General features: G+C 41.3%; 1 protein-coding gene across 5 annotated transcripts in view; it reads left to right on the top strand.

Annotated features, from left to right (window-relative positions):
* The first annotated feature begins 468 nt into the window (after positions 1-468).
* Positions 469-24440, top strand: part of PRDM2 (PR/SET domain 2) — a 117652-nt gene continuing 93680 nt past the window's right edge. For 4 of the 5 annotated variants that reach the window (XM_078073779.1, XM_078073780.1, XM_036094271.2 and 1 more), the window contains exons 1-2: positions 469-591; positions 15220-15293. In XM_078073779.1, coding sequence (XP_077929905.1) covers positions 15285-15293 — 9 coding nt within the window. In that variant the 5' untranslated portion in view covers positions 469-591; positions 15220-15284. The remainder of the gene's footprint in view (positions 592-15219; positions 15294-24440) is intronic. The other variant, XM_036094272.2, reaches the window with a different exon arrangement.

Genomic DNA, 24440 nt, shown 5'->3' with positions numbered 1-24440 from the left:
CATGGTGAGCGGGCAGTATATACTTGTTCGCAATGGATAAGCAAATAATTCCAGGTGTGTCTGCCCTCTTGGCGCTTGAGCTTTTTGGGTGATGTTAGACTGGTCCTTATGAGATGAGCCAAGACTGGGATCTATGTTTGACAGGAACTCAGAGATGAGTCCATTTTTCTTCTCCCTTTAAAGGCTGCGGATTCCTGCAGTAACTTTCAATCGCGCAAAATTCCAACCCCTTGGTGCGGTCAGACTGGTCGTGGCGAGCCGCGGGCGCTGGCCGCCGGGGTCCGCGGTGTCCCCCGCCAGTGCGGCCGGGCCAGCGCGAGTCCGAAGGGCGGCAGGGCGGCCCGGGGTCTTCCGGGCGTGTGCGACCCGGGGGCGAGGGCCGGCGCGGTCCGGGGTCGCGGCCCTCGGCGACGGCGCGGGCGGCGCGGGCTCCCGGGGCCGCGGCCGCCGCCGCCGCCGCCCGACGTCACTTCCGACCGGAGCCAAGATGGCGTCGGCGCGGCCGCGGACGCCGGGGCGGGCGGAGCGGCGGCAGCGGCGGCGCGGGCGGCGGCTCTCGGCGCTCTGAGGCGCGGGGCGCGGCGGGCGCAGGTAAGGGGCGGCCGGGCCGGGCGGCATCCGGGACGGCGGCGGGCTCAGCGCCGGGACGCCCGTCCCTGCCCGCGAAGAGCGAGGAGGCGGTGGCGGGGGCGACCCGTGGGGACCGGGCGCGCAGGGCCGGGCGGGCCGGCGGACGCGCCCCCTCCGAGGACCCGGCGTCCCGGGCCGGCGGGGGTCCCGGAGCCAGGCGCGGGCCGCCGGGGCTCCCCGCTCCTCCCTCCCGCGCCCGAGCCCCCGGGCCGACCTTGGGGCCCGCCGCGGCGAAGTTGTGCGGTTCGCTTTGTGGCCGTTGGCTCGCCGCGCGCCCCGCCAGGGGGAACGCGTGTGCGCGGCGGGGCCGGGCGGCGGCTGCAAGTCCACCCGGGACCCGCGTCCCCGGACGGCGAAGGCGCACGCGGGGTCCCAGGGCCGCGCCAGTTTCCAGTCGTTTTGCTTTTCTCTTTTGTGTTCAACGCGAATGTGTCTTTCACACTTGCATTCTTAATTTGTTTTGTGTCTTGTGTCTTTGTGTTTCCTAAATAGTTTTTGTGTGATTTAAACCTGGAAATTGTCTCCTTCAGTATTCCTATCGCAGACCCACCGGTGTTTTTGTTTTTGTTTTTAACAGACGTGCACTTATGTTAATTTTGCTACTAAAGATTATCTACGAACCTGTTTTTGATGGTGGCAAGTGAGACACGAAGTATCCCTTACAGGTCAAGGATATGCCCAAACCTCGGTGCTTCCTTCCGACCCACGCGTGAACCGCGGAACCACGACTGGCCCACTTCTGTCGGGCTGTGAGCTTCGGGAACAATCCCACGATTTAACCGGGAAGCCCAAATTCCTTTAACTGCGCAGCTGTAATTTCCCCCGAGAAAGGGGATTCATGCTGGCCCCTCATTTTCCATTCAGTGTTGTATTGGGGTTTTGGTTTTATTTCGTAAGTGGAACGCCTTTTGGTGAATTCCAGTAGGTCTTTGGGCCCCTTTAATCAGACACTGAAATGGTCGTACCCAGAACACGACTAAAATATTTCATAAAGTTTTTGTTTATTACAGGTTTATTGTTAAAAGCTACGATAACGTTGAACAAGAAGCACAACCTTTCAGTGAATCTTTTACCTCCCATACCAGACTTCCTATCCAATCAGTTATGGCCAAGTATTGGGAAAATGTGGGCTTTCAACATTTTTTTTTAACATGTTATGAAATTTGTTGTACAAATATTGAGGAGGAACTGAGACACATAATCATGTTCTTTTTTAGAGGGTTTTGTTTTTGAGATGGCTTGCAGCTGCCCCATCATTCTCTAGAAGCTTCCTTACAAACACTTATTCAACCATATTCATCATGTGTAGAATCTCATTGTAGCCTGGAGAGGACCTTTAAAGATCATCTTATTAAACCCCCTCATTTCAGTCTGTAGAAACTGAGATTGAAATTCATAGTGAGACTAAGATGGTTCACAGCTTCTGTTATTCCAGGGGTCTTTTTTCGTATCTTTTTTGGTTTGATTTAAATAAGTTAATACATTCGAAGCGTTTAGAAAAATACCAGGCACATAATAATAACACTCAGTGAAAGCTTGCTTTTGTTGATTCTGAAGGTGGTTTCTTTAATTGAAAAGTTGGCGTATTCGGATTTGTTTTTTCTCATTTTGTGGACAGTTCCTGAAACCATATGGTTTAAATTTTATTTGTAATAATCTATTCGTTTTGTGAGTACAAAACGTAAGTGATTCTCACTGTAGGACGATATGAACATAGAGAAAAGCACAGAGAAGGAAGAGAAATCAGCCCTAATCTTCCCACTCCTCAGATAACCACTGTTAACATTTTGGCATACCTCCTTCACCTTCCTGTCTCTCTTGTTGTGCATGTGTATATTTCTTGTATATATTTTTTCACTTCTATGTATTTACATTTTATATAGGATTGATATCATTGTGTATATTATTCATAACCTGTCTTCTTACTATATTGGGAGCATATATTCATGCCATTAAGTATTCAATATGATTTTTAGTGGCTGTGTAATATATGGGTGGGCCATTATTTATCAATTCCATATTGATCAGTAAGGTTTCTATAGCCTGAGAGTCTCTTTTCATTAAGATTTGTTTAGGTTTTTCTATTGTGAATTTTAAAGTTTTGTGTTTTTTTTTAAAAAAAATCGTGAAAATGTAAATTCTGTCTTTTAGCCTCTAAATATGTATTTTTCCTGCCAATGCAGTTATAAGAAGCAGCAGTCAATTTCAGCTTCCTTTTATTCTCTTCTCCCTGAGCCGGGTCTGTGCAGTTCCATATATATATCTGCACACATATTCTTTTGATGATTATTTTACGTTAGATGTTTATTTATTCATGGGACTGTTTCTTTACGCTGCCGATCTCTTTTCAAGTTCCATATCTGATTTACAAACCTTTTAAGTCCTGTTAAATCATAGACTTTCCGGGATGGAAAGCACCTTAGGTTATTTACTATTTTCATTTCTTCCAAATTGCTTTTCATGCTATTTTTAATACCCAGGCAGAGGAAAAAAAAGCCTATGGGCTGCCCGAGAAAACTCCTTAGTGGGAGTGAAAAGGGAGTAGGTGGACAGTGGGGGAAAATTGTCAAACTTGTGTGGCGATGTGTAGATAATAGGGAGTTTCCAGATGATGGGGACATTACCTGACAGTCATTACTACTGATACTCCTCACTTGTGGCCAGCACTCTGTGGTTTGCATGGTGCCCATCGGTTACGCTGTCACTCCTCCTAGCAATTGGTTAGAGGTTTGGCGCTCTCCTTTTGAAGTTAGAAGTTTATAATTAGAGCCACTAAAATCATTTTCCTAGAGCAACTGAAAGCTATTGACTCCGTTACTGAAAGCATTACTTAGGTTCCATTAAAGCAGGATTTCTTAACCTTGGCACGATTGACATTTGGGGCTGGATAATTCTTTGTTTGGGGGCCTATCCTGTACACTGCAGGATATTTGGCAGCATCCCTGATCTCTACCTGTGAGATGCCAGTAACACTCCCCCACCATCTGCACAACTGATAAAGTCTCCAGACATTGCCAAATGTCCCTTGGTGGGGATGGGGTTCTCAACCACTGCATTCAAGGAAAGCCCATCTGACCGGATGGTGCAATCAGTGGAATATGGAATCTCTATAGTCAACTGTAAGAACAGCCTCTCTGGTTTACATGAAGTCCACCTTGAAGGGGGGGAATGGATTTAACTGGCCTGTGGCAGTCCCTTCCTGTGTGTGTCTTTATGATCTTGTTGAATGGTTTACTTTCAGCAGTTCTATGGCAAGAGATAAAGCAATTTGAGATAAACTGGAGACTGCGAAGGAGTTTTCATGGCATAGGATCAACATTCCCTGTATTTGGTTAAATTATTATGGATTTAAATAAATTTGTATAGAGTTGATGCATGGTGAATCATGTAAGCTTGTGGTCTATCATACTTGAATGGCACAGAAACAACTGTCTTCTAGAAAATGAGACTCAGTGAAGCAACCCCTTGAAGATTGATGGTAGAGGCCAGATTAGTTTTTCTAAGATCTTTTTTCTTTTCTTTTTTCTTTTCTTTCTTTTCTTTCCTTCTTTCTTTCCTTCCTTCCTTCCTTCCTTCCTTCCTTCCTACCTACCTACCTACCTACCTACAACCAATTCAGGGTTATGCACTGAAAGTGATGAATTTGTCCTGAGGAAATAGTTTACTTTTGAAGTGCTTATCTACTTTAGCTTATTACTTTATAACTTAAAGATGACTATTGATCTTATGGCATACATGTATCATTAATGCAATTTCCCCTGGGTGAAGAAAGTGTAGGTTGTCAAATCTTTCTTTGTAGTCTTTAAAAGTATAGATAGTGTAGATTGAATTTTTGTTGTGGCATAAGTGATCTTTAGTTAGAATTTAGTGATAAGTAGAACATAAGAAAAGAGATGTGCTGTTGGACCACATTTGGTAATGGGGTGGCTTTCTCAATTATGGACGGAATACTTGCATAATTTAACTGGAATGAATGCATGTGTCATTTAAATATTCTTTCTTAAAGGGAATGCCTTTCATTCCCCACCCCCACTTCCCTGAAGCGTGAATTAGTTATTGTATGTAGTAAATCTGGTTCATTTGGAGTGAAATATGCTTATAACATTTTTCTCAGTACTGTATAGTATTTATTCTTAGAGTCTTGGTTCAAGTCATACCTATGCTGTGTTTCATTTATTAGTCTTTTGGAACGTGCAATAAAGGAAGTTTCACTGAATTACTTATGTATTTGCCAGCCATTTTGGTGAAAAGAATATTTTGTAGCTCTTGCAATAAATCATCTGATAGGCTTTGCTTTGAAAGAGCTAAATTACTTCTTGGCACAGCTTGCCTGAAATATGTAAAGCTACGTGCAACTGTTAGTTTGATTACTGTGGGCAGCCTGTCTGGGAATTGGTAAAACCTACAGCTTTTACATGTGCATATAAGACTACATTAAATTCTGGTGGGAAAACTCGATGGCATTTTCAAGTAATTTAAATGATGCTGTTAAAATTGAAAAGAAATCTGAGATTCACTGAAACCTTACATACTTCCAGTATGAATCCTGCGCATTACCCAAGGGGTTATTAAGACAGTATAATTTAAGCATAATTTGGAGTAACAGTATAAATATGACATTCTAAACGTTTCTCACTCTGTGAGGCTTATTTTAGGGACTTTGCTGTAATTCCGAAAGACCTTAGTTTAGTTGTAAAGTACATCTGAAAATGGAAGTTTTAAGAAGGGGGTCTTTGGGATAAATTTAGATTTTTAATTGTGAAGCTCTGTTACCATTTGTTAGAGGATGTTGAGCGAGTCAGTTTACCTGTTTTGGGAGGTAAGTATTGTGTCAGTGCAATCCCCTAGTAATTTAATTGAGCCCTGCCTCAGTGTGTGGAATAATGCATATCACAGATCACCACAGGGGCTGAGTTATTTCTGGCAGTGGTGGGGCAGTTATCCTCTCCGCTTCCTATTTGTAAAGTGGGGACAATGATTACTTTTTTCTTTCACTGGGATGTTTTGTGATGAATAGATGAAGAATATGAAAGCAATTGAGATACTTGTAGGTTTCTTCAAAAATATTAATAGCATTTTTCTTAGCTACTTCTCTTAATACAGTAGGTCTTGATGGATAGCGTGACAAAATTATTGCTGAGAGAAACCCTTCCAAATTATCTCTGAGTCCTTAGGCGCTTTGGTCCCCCCACCCCCCAACTTGGTGGAGGGGGCACGTTTTTTTCTAGTCCCTTCCATGCTTGTCACAAAGCCAGATCCTTGGTCTTCTCTTCTCTCTGGATATTTTTGCCTTTGGCAGTTTCCCTAGGCACCCCCTTGCGGCTGAAGACTTCTAAATCTCTATCCCCAGCCTTGAAGGCAGTCTGTGCTAGGACTGTTTTTTTCCATTTGACGGATGCAGCTTTCCATGTGCATGTCTGTTCTCTCCCCAAGGTCTAAAATGGAGCTCACCACCGTCCACTTAAATACCATCCCTACTCCTGGCTGCTCTGTCTTGAAAATATATTCATTCTTCCAGTCAGTCACATTCTGTATTTTGGACTCCTCTTCACCATCCCTTTTTACTTCCTGTTCAGTTAGAAGACACATTCTGTCCATTCTTCCTGTGTGTAGTGTTGGTCATATTTTTTTGTTTCTTTTCAGCTATCATCTGTGGTTCACGCCCTTATACCCTTATCGCTTACCATTTCAGATTCTTAACCAGCTTGCCTGGTCCCAGTCTCTCTGGGTGCCCTCTCCCCTCCTTACTCTTTCCTGGCAATTTAATCTTTCTAAACTGTTAGACATTGTTTTGTTTGTGGCATTCCTCAGTCAGAAACTCCTTGTGGCTCGGTGTTGCTCATCCCAGGTGGCCAGAGCTGCTTCCCTGATGGGCAGTTGGGAAATCAGGCTCCTGCCCTGGTCTCCCAGTTGCATGTGTTCATGGGCTCTGCCTTTAAATAATTCCTCTGGCATCTTTCCCTAAAGACCTTTGGGGCTTTTGGGGTGGGTTGGGAGGGAGGATGGGTGGGATAATGACTCCTCACATGACATCTGGGGAGCCCAACCCACAAGTTTGCGTTTAACCTGGGACTCAAACCCCTCCAGAACTGTCCCGTTTAATCTGCTCTGCACAGACCCTCGCTTGAGTCGTGCTCTCTGGTTTACCACTGCTGATAGTACCAAGAGATAGTCTTTCGTTCTTTTTAGCGTAAGTGGGGAGGCGTGTATCTTTACCTTGAAACAAGAAAAACAAATAATTTATTTGGACACCTGCTTTCCTTTAAAAAATAAAAACTTACATATGTACCAGAGCTACTTAAACTGCAGAGCAACATACAAACATTGCTTTGCAGACAGTAGGTGCTGCTATTATTTTAAAATGCTCTTGAGAACAGAAGTACTTGCATATTTGGAGGATAGACCCTAAACCTCAGACTTTATTTAAAGTAGAGTGAGTCACTCCTTACCAAGATAATAAATACCTTAATAAACTCTTGGGAGAAGACCTTGAATCTTGTAGCGACAGAAGTGTGCCTGGGATCTTAGCAAAATATAGTTGAAGTTGTCAGTCTATCTGGGATAACTTCCAATTTTGCTTCAGGTTCTTCACTTGTGAATTCAGGAAGCCTTGTCATTTATGTGTAGTTTGTGGAAGATGAGTTTTCTTACGTATTTTATTTTGTAGGCAAGATCAAAAAAGCTCTGAGTAGCCACTTGTAAGGTGACTCTGTTAAGGCTTAGAGAGTCTTTGTGTGAGAAAATGAATACTTGAGTGCCGGGAGCTGGGCGCCATGTTGCGGAAGTTTTCTTCCCTTTTTTAGGAAATTCAGAAGTATTTTGTAGGCTTCCTGAAAATCTCTCAATTTTAAATGTTTAATCACAAAGGTAACATCTGTATTGGCAACGCCAGTGGAGAAACATTAACTCAAAGGGGTCAACTGAGAATTCATTTTATTTTGGGGATTGTGAAATGAATGACCATGTGGCATCTTGCTTTAGAAATTTTGTGTTTGAGTTGGAAGCTTGACATTTGAGTGTTAGGAAAGAATTGACTTAATTTTCCTTTTAAAATAATTTGAAGTTTTTTCATGTCTAACATAGGGAAATAATCAGAAAAGTATCATTTTATAGGAGCTTCTTTGATTTGAATGCTGTTTGAGAGAATGTACAGTCAGCGGTTGGTTAAGCTGAACTAGGACAAATGGGGTACTACAGATCTTGAGTGGGGCACAGTTTTCTTCACGGAGCTGGGACTGGCTGGAGAGCATTTATGTTCTTACGCACCCGTCTTTTCATGTGGATTTTTACATCTCTACTTTTTGACAATTAGTCTTGAAAATAAGGAAAGGAAATTAACTTCTTAATTCAAGGGTATTTTGATTGGATGGAGTTACTTCATCCAAGAAAATTGACAGTGATTCTTTTAAGATTTTATTTATTTGAGACAGAGAAGGAGGGAGAGAGTGAGAGCGAGCGCATGGGTGGGGGGGGGGAGCAGAAGAAAAGGGACAAGCAGACTCCTTGTTGAGCAGGAAGCCCCACGTGAGGCTCAGTCCCAGGACCCTGGGATCATGACCGGAGCCGAAGGAAGACACTTACCCGACTGAGCCACCCAGGTGCCCCGACAGTGATACTTTTCTTTTTAGTGCCATGAAGAAGAATATCAGAGTAACATGTTAAAGTGAGAGTAATAGGTTTTAATTTCTTTAGAGAAACTGAGTATTTTCAATTGTGGGGTTAGAGGGAATTTTTGTAGAAACCCTAAACAAAACTTGAAGTTTATGATGTAATAAATTGTGTTCAGTGCAATATAATGACCTGGATGTATAAATTTAATCAGAAGAAAGGAGAGCATATGTAATAGCTGTCCATAATATAAACCACATAAATGGTAAATAATCAGCATTTGCTATACATTTATTGCTAAGCCAGCTCTTTATTAATGACTGCTTGAAGCAGTATTTTGTGAAAAAGTTTTCTTGAATCTTTTTTTTTTCCCTGTAGAGAGATTTTTTTTTTTTTAAGATTTTATTTATTTATTTGAGAGAGAGAATGAGACAGAGAGAGAGAGCATGAGAGGGGGGAGGATCAGAGGGAGAAGCAGAATCCCTGCTCAGCAGGGAGTCCCATGCGGGACTCAATCCCGGGACTCCAGGATCATGACCTGAGCCGAAGGCAGTCGCTTAACCAACTGAGCCACCCAGGCGCCCCCTGTAGAGATATTCTAAGGGAAGGATAAAACCCCTAGAATGCCATAGTCTAACTTTGGGTTTATAGTACTTTCCTACCATATCTGCAGATCTCTTATGTAACATTCTTCTATTGTGTTAACTTACATATATATTTTAAAGATTTATTTATTCATTTGGTGGGGGGGGATGGGTAAGGGAGAGGGGAAGAGTCCTGATGCAAACTCCCTGCTGAGCGCAGTGCTCACCCCAGAGCCCCATCCCAGGACCCCGAGATCATGACCTGAGCCGAAATCAGGAGTCGGACGCTTAACTGACTGAATCACCCAGGCGCCCCAACTTACATATTTTAAACAGAAGTTCTAATCAACCTCATTTTCTCATTAGATCTTTGAAGCTCTGAAGCCATTCACAACAACAGACTTCCTGTTTTTCCCCTCCACTGTGTGGAAACTGTGTTGTCAGGATCAGATTCTCCCACCTGGAGTAAATTTGCTGGACTCTGCTTCCTTATTTAGGTTTGTGTCAGGACACCCTGCTCTAAGAATTTGGAGAATCAGGCCCTGGGATATTTGTCTGTGGTGTCATGGGCTGCTGGGGGGAACCGCTTTATTGAAATGGGAGAAATGACGGGTTTATTTGCGAGCATTCTGTTCTTTGTATCTCCTCACTTACTTTCCAGGTAGAGAAGTTCCTCTGTGTGATACATTCTGCTGTGCAATTGCCTTTTTGCCTTGGGTGGAAATCGTTCTAGAGGGGGAGGGGCGTGAGCATCTGGTTTTGAGAAGCAAGAGTTCACACCCTCCGAATCTTTCCAGTATTCTCGGTCTCTCTCTCTTTACACACACTCTTGCACATGACCTTTATTCTTAAAATGATAAACATATCAGTTTTGATTTTTCCCTTCTGCTTAATTTGGTAATATAGTCAGCCTTTTAAAAGGGAGTTGGGGTATATTTTTTAGTGTGAAACTAGATGTTCTAGATGATTATTTTTTGTGAAATTGTATTTGTTATTTTAGAAAAGGAAAATGAATGATTTTGCATTTAGCAAATTCCCGGGCAGATTCCATATTTATGAATTATGTGTTTTTGCTTAATCCGAGTAAGTGCTAAATGTTTTCATTATTCATATCTAGAGTTTATAGATTGTAATTTGGTGATTCCACTCTTCTGGTAGGAATTATGAGTGGTAGTTTTTAATAACAAATATGCTAGCTGTGTTTGTAAGTTAATAAAAACTGCTTTTGAGAAGTTGGCATAGTTTAGATATTTTTACTATTTTTCTAGAAGTTTCTGGATTGCAAGATTCTTGTGGTCAGAGTAAGTAATGATCAGTGTTAAACACTGTAAGTCTGCTCCACTAAAGCTTAATCATTTCTGTGTTTGCTATAAAGATACTTTTTACCATGAAAGATCTACTTTATGCTGTGATTAGTTTTAGAATATTTATCTTCTCTTATGTAGGCTATAAAGTTTCTAAGACTTCTTTCACAGATTGGTATTTTTAAAACTTTGCATCTAGTCCACATTTTTAGTGCATTTATGATCTGTTACATTTGGATATACCATACTAGTTCTCTTATTTCCAGTGACTCTGAATGTTGCAAATTTAATTATTTTCCAAATAGCTCCAAAAGAGCCAAAATGACCCCAAAGAATAATTGGAAAATAATATCAGTGACTTATAGGTGAATATACAAATCAGATCAAATAATTATCTTCCTAATTCTCTCCCTTTCTTCCAGATTTAAACTAATCTTAAAGAATCTGCTATTGCTTTTACTTTGCCTCTCATACAGTTTTGTGGATTTTACAAGTCTACAAGGGGCAAATGTGACAATTTATCCTGTTATATGTGTTGCATTCATGTTACTTTGTGTCTGTCTTTACTTTAATCTGCCTTATCTCAGAGGATGGGTGATAGTGAGATGCGGGGGTGCTGCCAGGCTGTTCTGACCCAGGGACTGGGGTGTCCCGGGTATCTCTCCATTTTCTGGTCTCTGGCTCTCCGTGTCAGGAGACAGCAGCCAAACAGTTGTTGAGGTTGTCTTGACACTTTAAGGAACCAGTATTGGAATAAAGACCCTAATTATTGTTGCTGTATTGATACTGATCATATGTAATAAAATCATTTTTATGATATTAAATACTTGTAAGAATGATTTGTCCTAGAATTTGGAAGCAATATCTTGAAAAGTTAAGTATGTGTATATTATTAAAGCCACAGATATGTAAAATCAGGACCATGCTCTTACTTTTCTAAGAATGTATGCTATTAGCAAAGTATAGTTGGTGATAAAAATTCACATGCTCTAAATTTGTATATCTGCCTGGTGTACTTTATCTGATAAATGTCAGCAAGCTGGAATGGAAGGGATATGTAGAAATATTCAAGGCAGTTTGGTCAGGTATAGAAATCCAAAAAAGAAACTAAGGCATAAGCCAGCGTAGAAGTCTTAGTGATTTTAAGATTTTCAGTATTTACCATTGGAAAACCAGAGGCACTTAATTGTTTAGCACTTTTTTTTAATTTGATAGAATTATTAAGTTTCAGTGATAGGTATGGAAAGATTCCTCTCTGCCTCCACACTAATAAGATTGTTAGTTCACGTTCTCACATATGATAAAACTTGGACCTTGAGTATGTTAAGTGAGTATGTGAAAACAGTGCTGTTTTGGTCAACAATGAATATGAAAATATGTAGGATTGTTAGGCGGCTTTCACAGGGGTTTTGCACTGCTGGAGGAATCTTCAGGAAGTTACTTCAGTAACAACTTCTAGAGTCTATAGTTGCTTTAAAATATATTGTCATATGGCAGTTAGTTACATGATTATTACAGTTGAGAGGTTCACAGCTGGGAGGTTATTTGGGGAGGTGTATAGGTATTTTTGATTTTCAAAATGATCAGAGGCACTGTTGGCATTGACTTTGCAGGGCAGTGCTAGGTGGCTGTAATCAAAGGGGCAGACAAGTTGTCCAGTCCAAAATGCAGTGGTCTTCTGTTGAGAGACGCTGCCAGATTCTCAATTCTTGTGTTTAACATCCTTTGGTTTTAGTAGAGTTTAGTCAAGGATTTAATTTTTTAAATATCATCTGAGAAGTCAGTGTTGGATTTGCAATGCATTTGACATTATAAAATATTTTAGATATATAATTTGACAATGTGTGAGTCAAGGGAGAAAAAAGAAAATGAGAGTCTGGTTTTTGGCAATTGGGATTAGAAGTGATGGAGAGGAGAGTCCAAGCATACACGTATATAGTGAACCCTTAAAAAAAAAAAAAAAGTTAAGATCATTTTCTCTGAAAAGAAATGATGAGTGCATTCCTATTAGGACAAAGAGGGAACAGACAGTGCAGAAAGTCAGAGAGGTTATTAATCATTTAACAACCTGAATTATGTCATAACTTTTTATTAAGAAAAAGTGAGATTCATTGAGATAACAAATGAAAGACTAAAACGTTGTAAGTACTTTAATTTTTGAGTTCTTTGGGATTAGAGGCCAGATGCCATGGTATCTCAGTTGTTTGAATTGTGCCTGTGAGCCGGCAACTACAAAAGGGGAGGAAGGAAAGCAGGAGAGTGTTAAGTGAAGGGGAAAAAAGCAATGACAAGCAGATGGGAAGGGGGCAGCAATATCTCCTTTGATGAAAGAAAATGGCAGCTCCATCCTTTGGTGTCCTTCGGATAAAAATCTTGGTGTCCTCCCTGACTTCCTCTTCTTTCATACCTAACATCTACTCTGGCCACAAATCTTGGGGGCTCTGTTTTTAAAATATATCCAGGATCTGATCACTTCTCACCTCTCTTCTATATGGGCCAGGTTGCTGCCATCTCTTGCCTAGATGGGGGGTGTTAGCCTCCTGAGAGGTCTGCTTACCCCCATGCTGCTCCCTTACGGTCTCTTTTAAACCTAAGTCACATCAGGTGTGCCACCTTGAACCTCCCAGTGGCTTTCCATCCCTGGATGGAAAAACTCTAGCCGTTCTGGTGAACAGTGCTTACCTTGCAAAAATCCATACTTTATCTGCCTCCCCTCCCCCAACCCCACCTCACCCCCCCACCTTTCTGAATCACCTCCTCCATTTTCCCTTTCATTCACTGTGCACCTGTCACCATCCTTGCCCTCCCTCAAACACCCAGGCACGCTGCCGAATGGGGTTTCTTACTTCCTTATGATGCTCCTCATACCTTCCCAGCCCTGCAGCTCTTCTCGCGGCTTTTATGCCAATGTCCCTTTCTTACTGAGGCCTTCTCGGACCGCACTGCTGGAGTCACAGGCAGAGAGACAAGATTGTAGTTCCTGTCTCCCTCTCCCTACCACCTCTTTATTTTTCCCTAAAACACTTTTGTTATCTGACCTCCTGCCCACTTTACTGATTTGTTTATTGCAGTCTCTTCCCCGAGAGGGCAGGGATTGTTCTGCTTACTGTTGAAAACAGTGGTTGACACATAGTAGGTGGTAAGGGGAGGCAGGAGTAAACAGTTGGTGAAATATGGTTAAGAAGCAATGGCAGAAACCCGTTATGAGAGTGTCTGAGTTATCCTGACCTTCTTGAACTTGTCTTGTTAGTTGAGGATGCTAGTGCTTGACCTCTGTAAAAAGCAACTGGGCTGATTAATGTGAAGGTGTAGCCCAGTGCCTGCTGGTCTAGAAGACACCTCATAAATGATAGTTGTGATGATGATACCGATGATTCTCGTGGGAAGGAGAAGACAACAAGCCGAAGGAAATGGTAAAGCATCATAGCTCTTTCCAAAGATCTTTCATGACAGCATTTGCATTTTACTGCAGGTTTTTAGTTCTGTTCCTTAAAGAGAACTCCCTGTGGCCAATGTTAGTAAATTCATCCATAAAAGCTTAGTAACAGGGAAAGTGAAACTGCTGACATTTTATTCACTTCTGGGTGCCACGTTGTCCATCACGGTCCTCCTGGTGGACTGTATGGCATTCAGTAGGCATTGATGTTAGAGGGGGCAGGGGGGCGCACACCTCAGTGGGTGACAACCAGATACACTGTTTAACTTCCTAATGATTTCAAGTCTCATAGAAAAGGATCAATTCTGCTCAATAGGAGATGTATACTAAGGAAAGGCATGTTAAATATATATGAGAGAGATGTTCAATGTTAAAATTTAAAGAGATGGACTTCATGGGTTAACCTCCAGTTATCTGAAATCATATTCACAGAGTATTTCCTTACTCAGAGTTTATATGGGTCTGGCTAGCACTGAGCTCTCTAACAAGATGCAAGTTACATCCCTGTTCCAATCGTGACTAAAAACTAGTTCAGATGACCAGGTCCTGACTTAAATATAATGCCTTTGATGGTTAAAGGTGATCAGGTGAGTGTGGTTAAATAGCTCAAGGGAAAAAAACCCCCAAACTGTCCTTATTAATGAACTGGGGTAAAATGTCAAAGCACTGTTTTTTATGATAGTGGGCAGGCCATATATTCTTCTAAGATGAAGAATGTCATGAAGTCACACGTCCCTTGGTTTGTTAGCAATTAGAACATAAAAGTTCTACAATGTGAGCGGAGTCTTGTGGATCTGGGAAGGAGGGAGAATCTTAACAGATTCTGTTAAAGTGAGTTGACGAAGAAATAGGAGACCTGTGCCTGATGGTATGTGTGTGTATGTATATCTGCTGGAAGCATTTAGAATGTCACTGTGGAAGTGAGTGCCACTTAAAGTGGAACGACTTTTGTTTATTGTGAGGGACTTCCAGTGACTCCTGGGATGTCCGTGACAGAAAGGACCATCTTAGAAACAAGTATGTCATATGCATTTACAAGAAATGATTTTGTCTTAACGTTTCAGTGTACCATGAATATACTGAATAAAAATTTTAAAGGAATAATTGCAGTTCTTTCCAAACAGCTTTTATTTAAAACATTTGCTTTTTACTACAAGGGTTTTGTTTTGTTCCTCAAGGAGAACTCCCTGTGGAAATGTTAGCCAGTCCACTTTTCTACTTCAAGAACTTGAAAAACTAAATAATGTAAAGGGTCTAATTGTGTTTGCATTCAACACAGTATTGATATAAGTGGAAGAAGGACATTTATTTACATTGCATAATAAATTACTCAGCAATGCTTTGTGTTTCTATTAACAGAGCTCATCTGTTTCTTCTTGGGAATGATGCGATTTCACAGCAAAAATTTGATGTCATTCTAATGAGTCTGCTTTCAATTGTAGAGTACAATGAAGGCCTAGGAAAGATTAGTAAGAAATCTATTTTATTGTAGATAATAAATCTGCGAAGTAAGCTCTCAGCATAGATTGAAGTTGATCTGGCATGGAGTTGCTTTATGAATAGCCCTTTGAGCAAACTCTACAGTTCTGTATGTGGTTTTAAATCACTGTAAATTTGTAGGCAGGTACATATTACAATTGTCTGTTTTTCTTTTTAGGGCTCATGTAATCAAAGAAGTTTCTTTGTTGTGTGTATCTTTTCAGAACACAACAGGAATTGAAAATGAATCAGGTGAGTTTAAAAATAAGAATTTATACAAATACATTATCTAGATGTTAGACCAGTTCTTGATTTTTAAAAGATCAAAACACACACATTCATTTCTCCCAGATTTTCTTTTCTGTTTCTTAGTACCATTAACTAGTTCATTGCTTTCATAGTGTGCGTTTGTTCGTGGAGTGGTGTGTGCACTGTTGTGGCGTGGGTTGGCGTTTCCGTGGAACCCTGCGCAGGGGACTGGTTCTTTGAGACCTTAGTTCAGACTTTCTGTTTCTACCTTTCCCCTGCCACACTGTAGTGTTAATTTTTCGTTTTTGTTTTGAAGCTTATTGAGCTTTCATTTTTAATACTTTTTATTTTGTAAATTATCCATTGGTTGAAAAGGGAAGATTGAAATTATTTTTAGAGACCGAAACTGATCAAGTGGGAAACTTTATTTTTTATTTATTTATTTATTTATTTAAAAGATTTTATTTATTTATTTATTTGACAGAGAGAGAGATAGCAAGAGCAGGAACACAAGCAGGGGGAGTGTGAGAGGGAGAAGCAGGCTTCCCGCTGAGCAGGGAGCCCGATGCGGGGCTCGATCCCAGGACCCTGGGATTGTGACCTGAGCCGAAGGCAGACGCTTAATGACTGAGCCACCCAGGCGCCCCAAGTGGGAAACTTTATAAGCATTCTGTCCTTGAAAAACCTGTGGATAGAATAAAAACAAGAAGGTGGATTTTAAAATGTAAGATGTGTTTCTCCTTGTAGGAGGGTATGGGACTACCTGGGGATTAAACAATTCTGCTACAGAGATTTCTGTAGCCTCAGGGGTGTTCTGATAAGTAAAATCAGTTATGTGGACTTAATGTATTCTAAAGGATTCTGAGGATTCTTATTTTCTAGTCTTAATATCATTTCACTTGTAGTTAGAGAAATTCATGGGTGTTAGAAACACTCTCTTTTGAGATCATAATAAACACATTTAAAACATATGAAAGGCAGAACTTAAAAATGTGAAGTCTAATTTGTAGTGCTTAGCTTAAAACTATCAGACTTGAAAACGTTTTGTGTCCCTCATTATCTGAAATTTTGGACACCTTTTTATCATTTATAGGTGCTTCTAACTGAAGTCCCAATTTTATTAGGGTGGCCACGTTTAATAAGTTCAGTCCTGTGTTGCACTGAGAGATGTGAACTTTTTGGAATGGATCCTTTTGATTTCTTTTCATTACTTTCTTTTATCAAAAATACGTTTATTTTAATGTGGAGGACCATACATCATAAAAAATGAATCTGGCGAACACATGGGGCACATGGTTTCTATTATTTTGCAACTTGCAGATTTACTGACATGCTTTTGAAGCCAAATTATTTTTGAAATGGTGAGATGGGGGAGGGGAAAAGAGAACAGAGTGGATTTTCATAGTCCTTGTTCATCAAAGTTACGTGCATATATATGTCATACATTTCATTTATTTTTCTCTCTGAAGACTGATTGCATATATATGTGAACCTGGTCACCCAAAGGAACTTGCTTTTCTCCCGCCTAGGAACAGTTGTTAGAAGAACCTCGGGATTCTGGATTAGAACGATTGTGAATGCTTCCAGAGTGGAATCCAAATATTGACGTTGCTTTTGGGGCATTACTGTTCAGCAGTCAGTTATTTCAGGTGGCTACAGCTTTACCTGTAGGCTTAATAAGGCTTTAATTCTTACACCGTATTTGGCTACTCAGATTTTATTTTTAACGTCATTTGACCTGCTTGACACCTCACATTTTCACTTTATGGTTCCTTTATATCAAGTGACCTTGTGTTTAGAGAAAGTCCACATGCCATTCAAAAGAGTTGTAGCCATAACCTTTTCTTTTTTGGCTCTTTTACAATTTCATTTTGTTTTTGACAAGTTTTAATATCAGATCTGCAGAGGACTGCCTTTGATGCCAAATGCCAAATATCAGTGGAAAAGTGTCCTCTTATGTTTCTAATGGTTAGCACATTTCTGATTTGGATGTAATTTAAGTGGTCTGGTAGTAATGAAACTTTTATTTGGATTATAAAAATTGTCCACTTTTTATGAGTAAAATTTTCAGCATCTTTAGTTATATTTTCCTTATCTGAGGGATTTTAGTTGCATGATGTTATTATGTCATGGCATAAAATCGATGAGTGTTTTTCAACAACTGTCTCAGTAATTCTTACCAGTTAAGAATTGTTTCAGGACATTTTATGTTTTTCCCTCTTATATTTATTCTTCTCATTTTCAACCAGTGAAAAATGAGCAATCAGTACCTCAGAAACTTGAAAGTAACTACAAAAATTCGGGTATTAAAAAAGTTTTAACTTGAACCAGATTGATTTTTTTTTTTAAGCTTATTTATTTAAACAATCTCTATACCCAGCGTGGGGCTCGAACTCACGACCCTGAGATCAAGAGCCTCATGCTCCACCAACTGAGCCAGCCAGCCAGGCACACCTGAACCAGATTGATTTTTTTTTTTTTTTTCTTCTTTTAAGTAGGCTCCATCCCTAGTATGGAGCCCAACGCAGGGCTCGAACTCATGACCCTGAGATCATGACATGAGCTGGAGCCAAGAGTCACATGCTTAACTGACTGAGCCTCCCAGGTGCCCCTGAACCAGATTGATTTTTAATTAAAATCTTAACGGTGATGTTACGGTCAGATTATTCTCTCTAGGGACTGAGCAACCGTGCTTAGATGAATTTTAGCAGTTAGCATTCAGATCTATCTCTTATGGTGGTCATGGTCTTGAAGACAGTAGCACAGTATCATTCATTCATATGTGTGTGCTGGTTGAGGTTTAGGGACTGAATGATCCCCAGAGTGAGCAGACCATATTGTTTGCAAACGGGTTCTTTAGAGGAAACAGCAGACTCGGAAGTCTCACGGTATTTTAAGAGCTGCCTACTGAAGCAGTGTTCTGAACTGCTCAGTCTTAGACCAGTGTTGTTCCAAGTGGCTCCTGGTGCGGTAGCTCCCCAGGCTCTCTCTCTTACCCCAGCTCCGGGCTCCACAAAGCCTCTAGATCCACATGTTCTTTGTCCTTCCTTCCCTTCTGCTTTGTTCTCTACTCAACACTTACCCCTTCTCTTACCTTCCCAGCTTAGAACTCCGCTTGCTTTGCCTGTGAGCCTTTGTTCCTTCCAGTTCGGTCCAGGCCTGGTTGGCAGGCAAGAGGAGAGCCACTCTGCTCTTCCACTTCATTCTCCCATTTTCTTTTCTCTCCATTGTATATCACAGATACCCTTTCCTTGCTTCATTTGCATTCCACACCCACCCCAATATTTAAGTTTGGAGATGTTCCCCTATTTTCCTCCCTTTTTCCCCCTAGACTTATCTAGGAGAATCCAAAACTTTATAAATTACTTTCTCATTGAATAGAGAGTTTAGAGTGCTTTACTTTATAGAATATCAAGGGTGAGCAAAGTTCCATAATTTGAATATGCTCATGGTAGTTTAAAATAGATACGCTGGAGTTTACTACCACTTCCTGTCTACTGAGTGCTTAACCAACATGCCAGGCACTCCATTAAGTATTGCACACATTATTTTCTCATTCGTTTAGTCTTTGCAACCATTCTCTGAAGTGTAGGTATTACCTCCATTTTATGGGTGAAGGCGTTAAGGCCCAGAGTGGTGGCCATGGCTTGTACATGACCACTCAAACAGTAAGTGATAGAGCTCTGATTCACATCCTCGCTTGTCAGATTCCGAAGCTCAGGTTCTTGGCCACCATGCTATACTGATGTATCAGTCAGGATAAGCTGTGTTATGCTGTGCTAACAAGCAAGCAGCTCCAAAATCTCAGGGGCTTAACTTGGCATCCTTTTATTTCTTGTTCTCTCTGCGCATCCTGTGTGAATCCACTGTTGTAGTTGCTCAAGAACCAGAGATGATGAAGGCTTTGTCTCAATATACATCACGTCTACTCATATTTAATTAGCCTGAGGTCATCATATGGCCACATCTAACTTAAAACAAGGGTGTTAGGGGCTGGCCGGGGTGGGGGGGGGGGCAGTGCAATCCTGTCAGGTGCCTGGGAGGAGAGGAGAATTGTAGTATTTTGGGTATAGCCTCAGTGATTTTTCCCCAGCTTTATTGAGATATAATTGACATGGAGCATTGTGTAAGTTTTAGCCCTAATGAGGTAATACAGCTGTCTTGGTTTCTGATTTGAGTCACAGTTAGGTTTTTTTTAAAACTATCTTTGGGTAACTCAAGTTGTTCCTGATATTTGAAACTTTCTATCAACATAGTAGCTTATGATGGCAGCATCTCTACATCCTGATCTAAAGTATTGCCAGTAGCCTGTAGCAGAACAATTTAGCAACTTAGCCTTCTAGACTTTTAAAAAGTTTTATGTAGTAAAATAACAAAAGCGGTTTTTAATCACTGGATGCTGCAGATCCAACCTGAGAACTGTGATAAGCCATCCATAGTTGCATTATCTTCGCTGTTCTGGATGTTCATTCGTTCCCCCGTTGTTCCTGTGTACACTGCACCCCAGCATGTTGTGGATTCTGCAGTGAACCAGACAGGCAAGGGCTCTGCCCTGCAGCTTACCTAGTCAGAGAGAGACAGTTGAAAAGCAGAAGACGAGACAATTTCAGGTCGTGAAAAGTGCCTTGCAGACAGTGAAACCCAGTAGTGTGGTAAAGAATGATGAATGAAGGCAGGGGAAGGTTCTTTGGATTCCACGGTCAGGGAAGGCTGTTCTGAAGAGGTGAGTAACAATTAAAACAGAGACTCACGTGATGGCCAAGAATCAGATATATGAAGATCCAGGGAAAGAAAAATCTCGGTAGAGTGAGCCAATAGTGAGTGCAAAGGCCCTGAGGTGGGAGTGAACTTGCTGGTTCAAGGGCACAGGCAGAGCAGGCTGGGGGCTGGAGCTTGGCAAGCATCAGGGACTCTGGGACAAAATGAAGTTGGGGAGGGGCAGGGGTCAGATTCATAGAGCCTTAAGGGCCATAGAAAGAAGTTTATATTTTATTCGAATTGCAGTGGAAAGCCACGGGACAGTGACATCTGTATTCCATTTTTTAGAGCATCACCTTTATCTTTATTGGGCATGAGGATAGCAATAAGCTTGTTTATTATTCAGATTAACACCGTATTTGAGGATAGTTTCTCCAGTTGGACAATTTAATGGGCCTGCCAGCTTTGTGAGAGAGGGCACTCTCTTATGTGTTTCAGAACTATTCGATATATTTGTTTTCCAGAGATGGTGTGAAGGTTTTCTTGTTCTGTGTCCTCATCTCTTTATTGTTATTATAGTCATACTCATTCCTTAACCAAACACAACTTAGTGCTGTTTCAATAAACTGAAGGTTGTTTCATCCCCCATCCCCCATTGTTTGCTCCCAGAATAGTAGCTAAGAGTCTTGTTTGCAAGTTTAAACCAAGAAGAGTGGTTCATAGAATTTAAAGTATTAGCACTCTGCTTCTCGGATATCTTTTGCTGCTAACAGCAATTAACTGTGGTGATTATCATTAGTCTGTTGCAGAATAATATGATCTCAGTGTGAATATACTGTGACACATTCTCAGTGCGAAGCCATGTTCAATCTGATCTCCTCTGCCAGCCACTGCTGTCGCTCTCCAGTGTTTTGATTAAGTTGAATATTTAAGAAACTAGGTGCTTTAATTAAATAGATTACAACCAGATACAATAATTTATGGTCGTTTTCTGGGTGGAGTATGTAAAAAGAGTTACTGATATAAATTTAAATGAAATACCAGTAAAACTTGCTTATGTTTATATTTTTAAAAATAAAGACATTCGTGTGTACTGCCTATCTCAGATGGTACGTGCAGCCTCGTCACAGAGGCCAGTGCCAGTGTCATGCCACATGGTGCTGTGTAGCGGAGTTAGCCTCCCGATTCCGGGGGTATCTATCTAAGAGGTGGGGGGAGTGTAGGGATTGGAGCAGGCTGGTTCTAAGGCTACCGTGTGCCTGGAGCAGAGCAGATGAGGGAGGAATGAGTGGGCAGAGAGGTGTGCGCTCAGCTCGTGGTCATTGTGAAGATCAGAGTAGACTTTGCCTGGGGAGATGGGAAATTTGTTGGAGGGTTTTGAGCAGAGGAATGCTTGAGTTGGGTCAGAAAAAAATCTTGAAAGAAAAAAATATTTTTTTTCTTGGCATCAGTATTTTTATCCTTTATTTTCTGGGACCATTAAAGTTTCATTTGAACATGATTTAAATAGGAGAGTGTAGAAGTCATTTACTTTTTTTTACTTTATAGATTTTATTTGTTTATTTGAGAGAGAGAGAAAGCCGGAGGGAGTGGGAGAGAGAATCTGAAGTAGACTCCACGCTGAGTGCAGAGCCTGATGTAGGGCTCGATCCCATGACTTCGAGATCATGACCTGAACTGAAACCAAGAGTTGGATGCTTAACTGACTAAGCCACCCATGTGCCCTTATTTTACTTTAAAAACCAACTTTGAGGTATAGTTTTTGTGTATTAAAATGTACTGATTTGAAGTGTATAAGTCTTAAGTTTGACAAGTACCTACATCCACTGCTCTCAAGATGTAGAATACTTCCACTGCCCCAAAAGGTCTTTCTTGCTGCTCTGCCGTTAGTATTCCCCCCGCCAGCCCCTGCCCCGGGCAAGCACTGATTGGCTTTCTGTCCTGTGGGTTGGTTTTTCCTGTGTTTCACATGAGTGGAATCATTAGCGCTTGCTCTTTTGTGTTTGTCTCCTTGTGAGCAGTATAGTGTTTTTGAGATTCATCCATGTTGTTGTAGGTATCAGTAATTTATTCCTTTCACAGAGGACATTTTATGGGGGACCATCTGACCATGCAGGTAAATCTGTTTATAATTGTATTTCTAAAGATTGAGTGAAAACTTGGATGGCTTTCTATCCTTCATTTTAGGTTATCTTCCCCTTTTTTCCTTGTCCTAGATTGATCGATCGATTGATCGATCTATCTACATCTATAGGTATAAAATACATAAGGTATAAAAAATTGAAACCACTTTTGCTGTTTTACCATATTATTAATACAGAATTACATTTTTATAAGTAATTATAAATGCAAATTTGATTTTTCAGACTTTTTAAAGAGACTTCCTACTAAGTAAGGTGATTCCTATGTGTTAGGACTTAAACCTCAATTAATTAATGTATAGTTCAGAAAATTAACATGTTTAATGATGGTGGCACTTAAATCTCATTTTGAATCATGTTTTCTACTAGATAAATTAGCAATTTTTATGAGATCTAGGGCCTTGTCTTTCTGAATGAAAATATATTATTTCTGAAATTTGAAAAAGAATTAGCAACTTGGATGACATTTCCTTATATAACTGTGGAAGGAACTATGGCAAGAAGGTTTATATTTTTTGTTATTCTGATATTAATGCTTTGATAGAGAAAAAGGTTATAGGATTATTTAGCTCTTCCTCACCTTTGCTGTCTGGTGACTCATATTCCACCTTCAGTCCTGCCTTGGCCACTCCAGCTGTGTGACCTTGGGCAAGTCACTTGACCCCTTAGTATTTGCTCTCTTACCTGTTAAATAGACGTAGTAGTGGTGGCCACCCCATGCGGTTGTGGTCAAATGAGTTAATAAAGGTAAAGGCCAATACCTGGCATATAGGAAACACTGTGCAAGTGTCATCATCATCATTATTATTTTCAGCTGGTGACCAAGTGTGGATTCTGCCCAATAACATACTTTCTAAGCACTGTTAGTGCTTTAGTTCAGACCAAGGCATTGCTTGTGTGGACTATCACAGAAACCCCCTCACTGACCTCAAACCCCCTCATTGCTGACCGTGTCTCTCCCCATGGGACCATTCTCTCTCTATAGGCCTAGAGTTCTGTATTCATACAACAACATAAACTTGACCACATAGGAAGTCAGAAAAGCGGCCAATTATCGTGAGTTGTTTGGAACATCTTCATGGGTGAACTAGGGTTTGAACTTGACCTGGAAGGCTGTAGAAGATACTGACTGGTCAGAAGAATTGAAGGCAAGAAGGATCAGTGGTCTGGGAGCCCTGTCAGCTGAAAACCTGACCTGTGAAAGACCCCAAGGAGTTAGGAGGACCTCCAGAGAGTGGTGCCTGTAGGGACCAGGGAGGACATTTAAGAGTAAAATCGGGATTTTTCTGTGATTTCTTCCAGGAGAATTTTTTTTTTTCCCCTTAAAGCTGTAGATAGACCGAACAAACTCCCATTTGACTTGAAAGGCTGTGGCTCCATAGTTTACTGCCTTGGAGGAAGGTGGTTTGAGATTTGACAGCTGTCTCAGCAATAACAGACTCACTAGGAGGCAGTAGAAGCCTCCTTCTGGACAAAGGGAAGGGTTATGTCAGGTTGGGAAGAGCTCTCAGGTACCTAATTTACTTTGCCTCTCTCGAACCTTGAAAGACTCCGAAACCAGTAGAGTAACTACTGGGTTTTATTTCGAAAGTTTTTAAAAAGACTTCTGAACCAGATGCTTTTTAGAATGATTAATCAAGAAGGCAGAGGGGTTTAGAGAAGGTGAATATAGAAGAGACTGGAAACCAGAAAACCATCCCATCACATCTTGTCAGTCTCCTTTAGTGGTGTCCCATCGCTCTCCAGATGCACTCCAGGGTCTCTGCCCTGGCGTTCACGGTTCTACAGGTTCTGCTTTCTCCCTGGCTCACTCTGACCCAGCCACAATGATCTCATTCTGTTCCTGAACATGCCAAGCCCTTTGTCTCCTCAGGATGTTTCCCTGGAATGCTCAGTCCTTAATACATGGCCATTCCCATCTTTCAAGTCCAAGTGTCTGTGTGTGTGTGATCTTCTCTAAGATGCCCCCCGCCCCCATCCCCACAGCTACCCTAACTGGGACAGTGTCCACTCCTTATCTGTTTATCACACTCTTTATTTCATGGGTCCCAGTGGGACACCCCATCAGGCGGGCAGAACCCGTCTTGTCCTCGCTGCTGCTTTCCTCAGGCGGCGCAGTGCTGGTTCATGGGGCACGCGTTGGACATGTGTAGGATGAGGAGACTGCTGGGTTATTTCAGATTGGAAGGATGATGGAAGCAGTGGGAATTGGAGAAAGGGCTAGGACATGACAGTACTTTGAGCTCCCCAGCAGCGTTTGACTGTTGACATCTCCCCCTTCCTCGAACCTTTTCCCCAGCCTTTCTGACAT

The sequence above is a fragment of the Halichoerus grypus genome, chromosome 5 (assembly GCF_964656455.1).
Source record: "Halichoerus grypus chromosome 5, mHalGry1.hap1.1, whole genome shotgun sequence".
Lineage (NCBI taxonomy): Eukaryota > Metazoa > Chordata > Mammalia > Carnivora > Phocidae > Halichoerus > Halichoerus grypus.
Note: the sequence above shows the minus strand (reverse complement) of the source record. Positions and strands in the feature narration are given on the sequence as shown.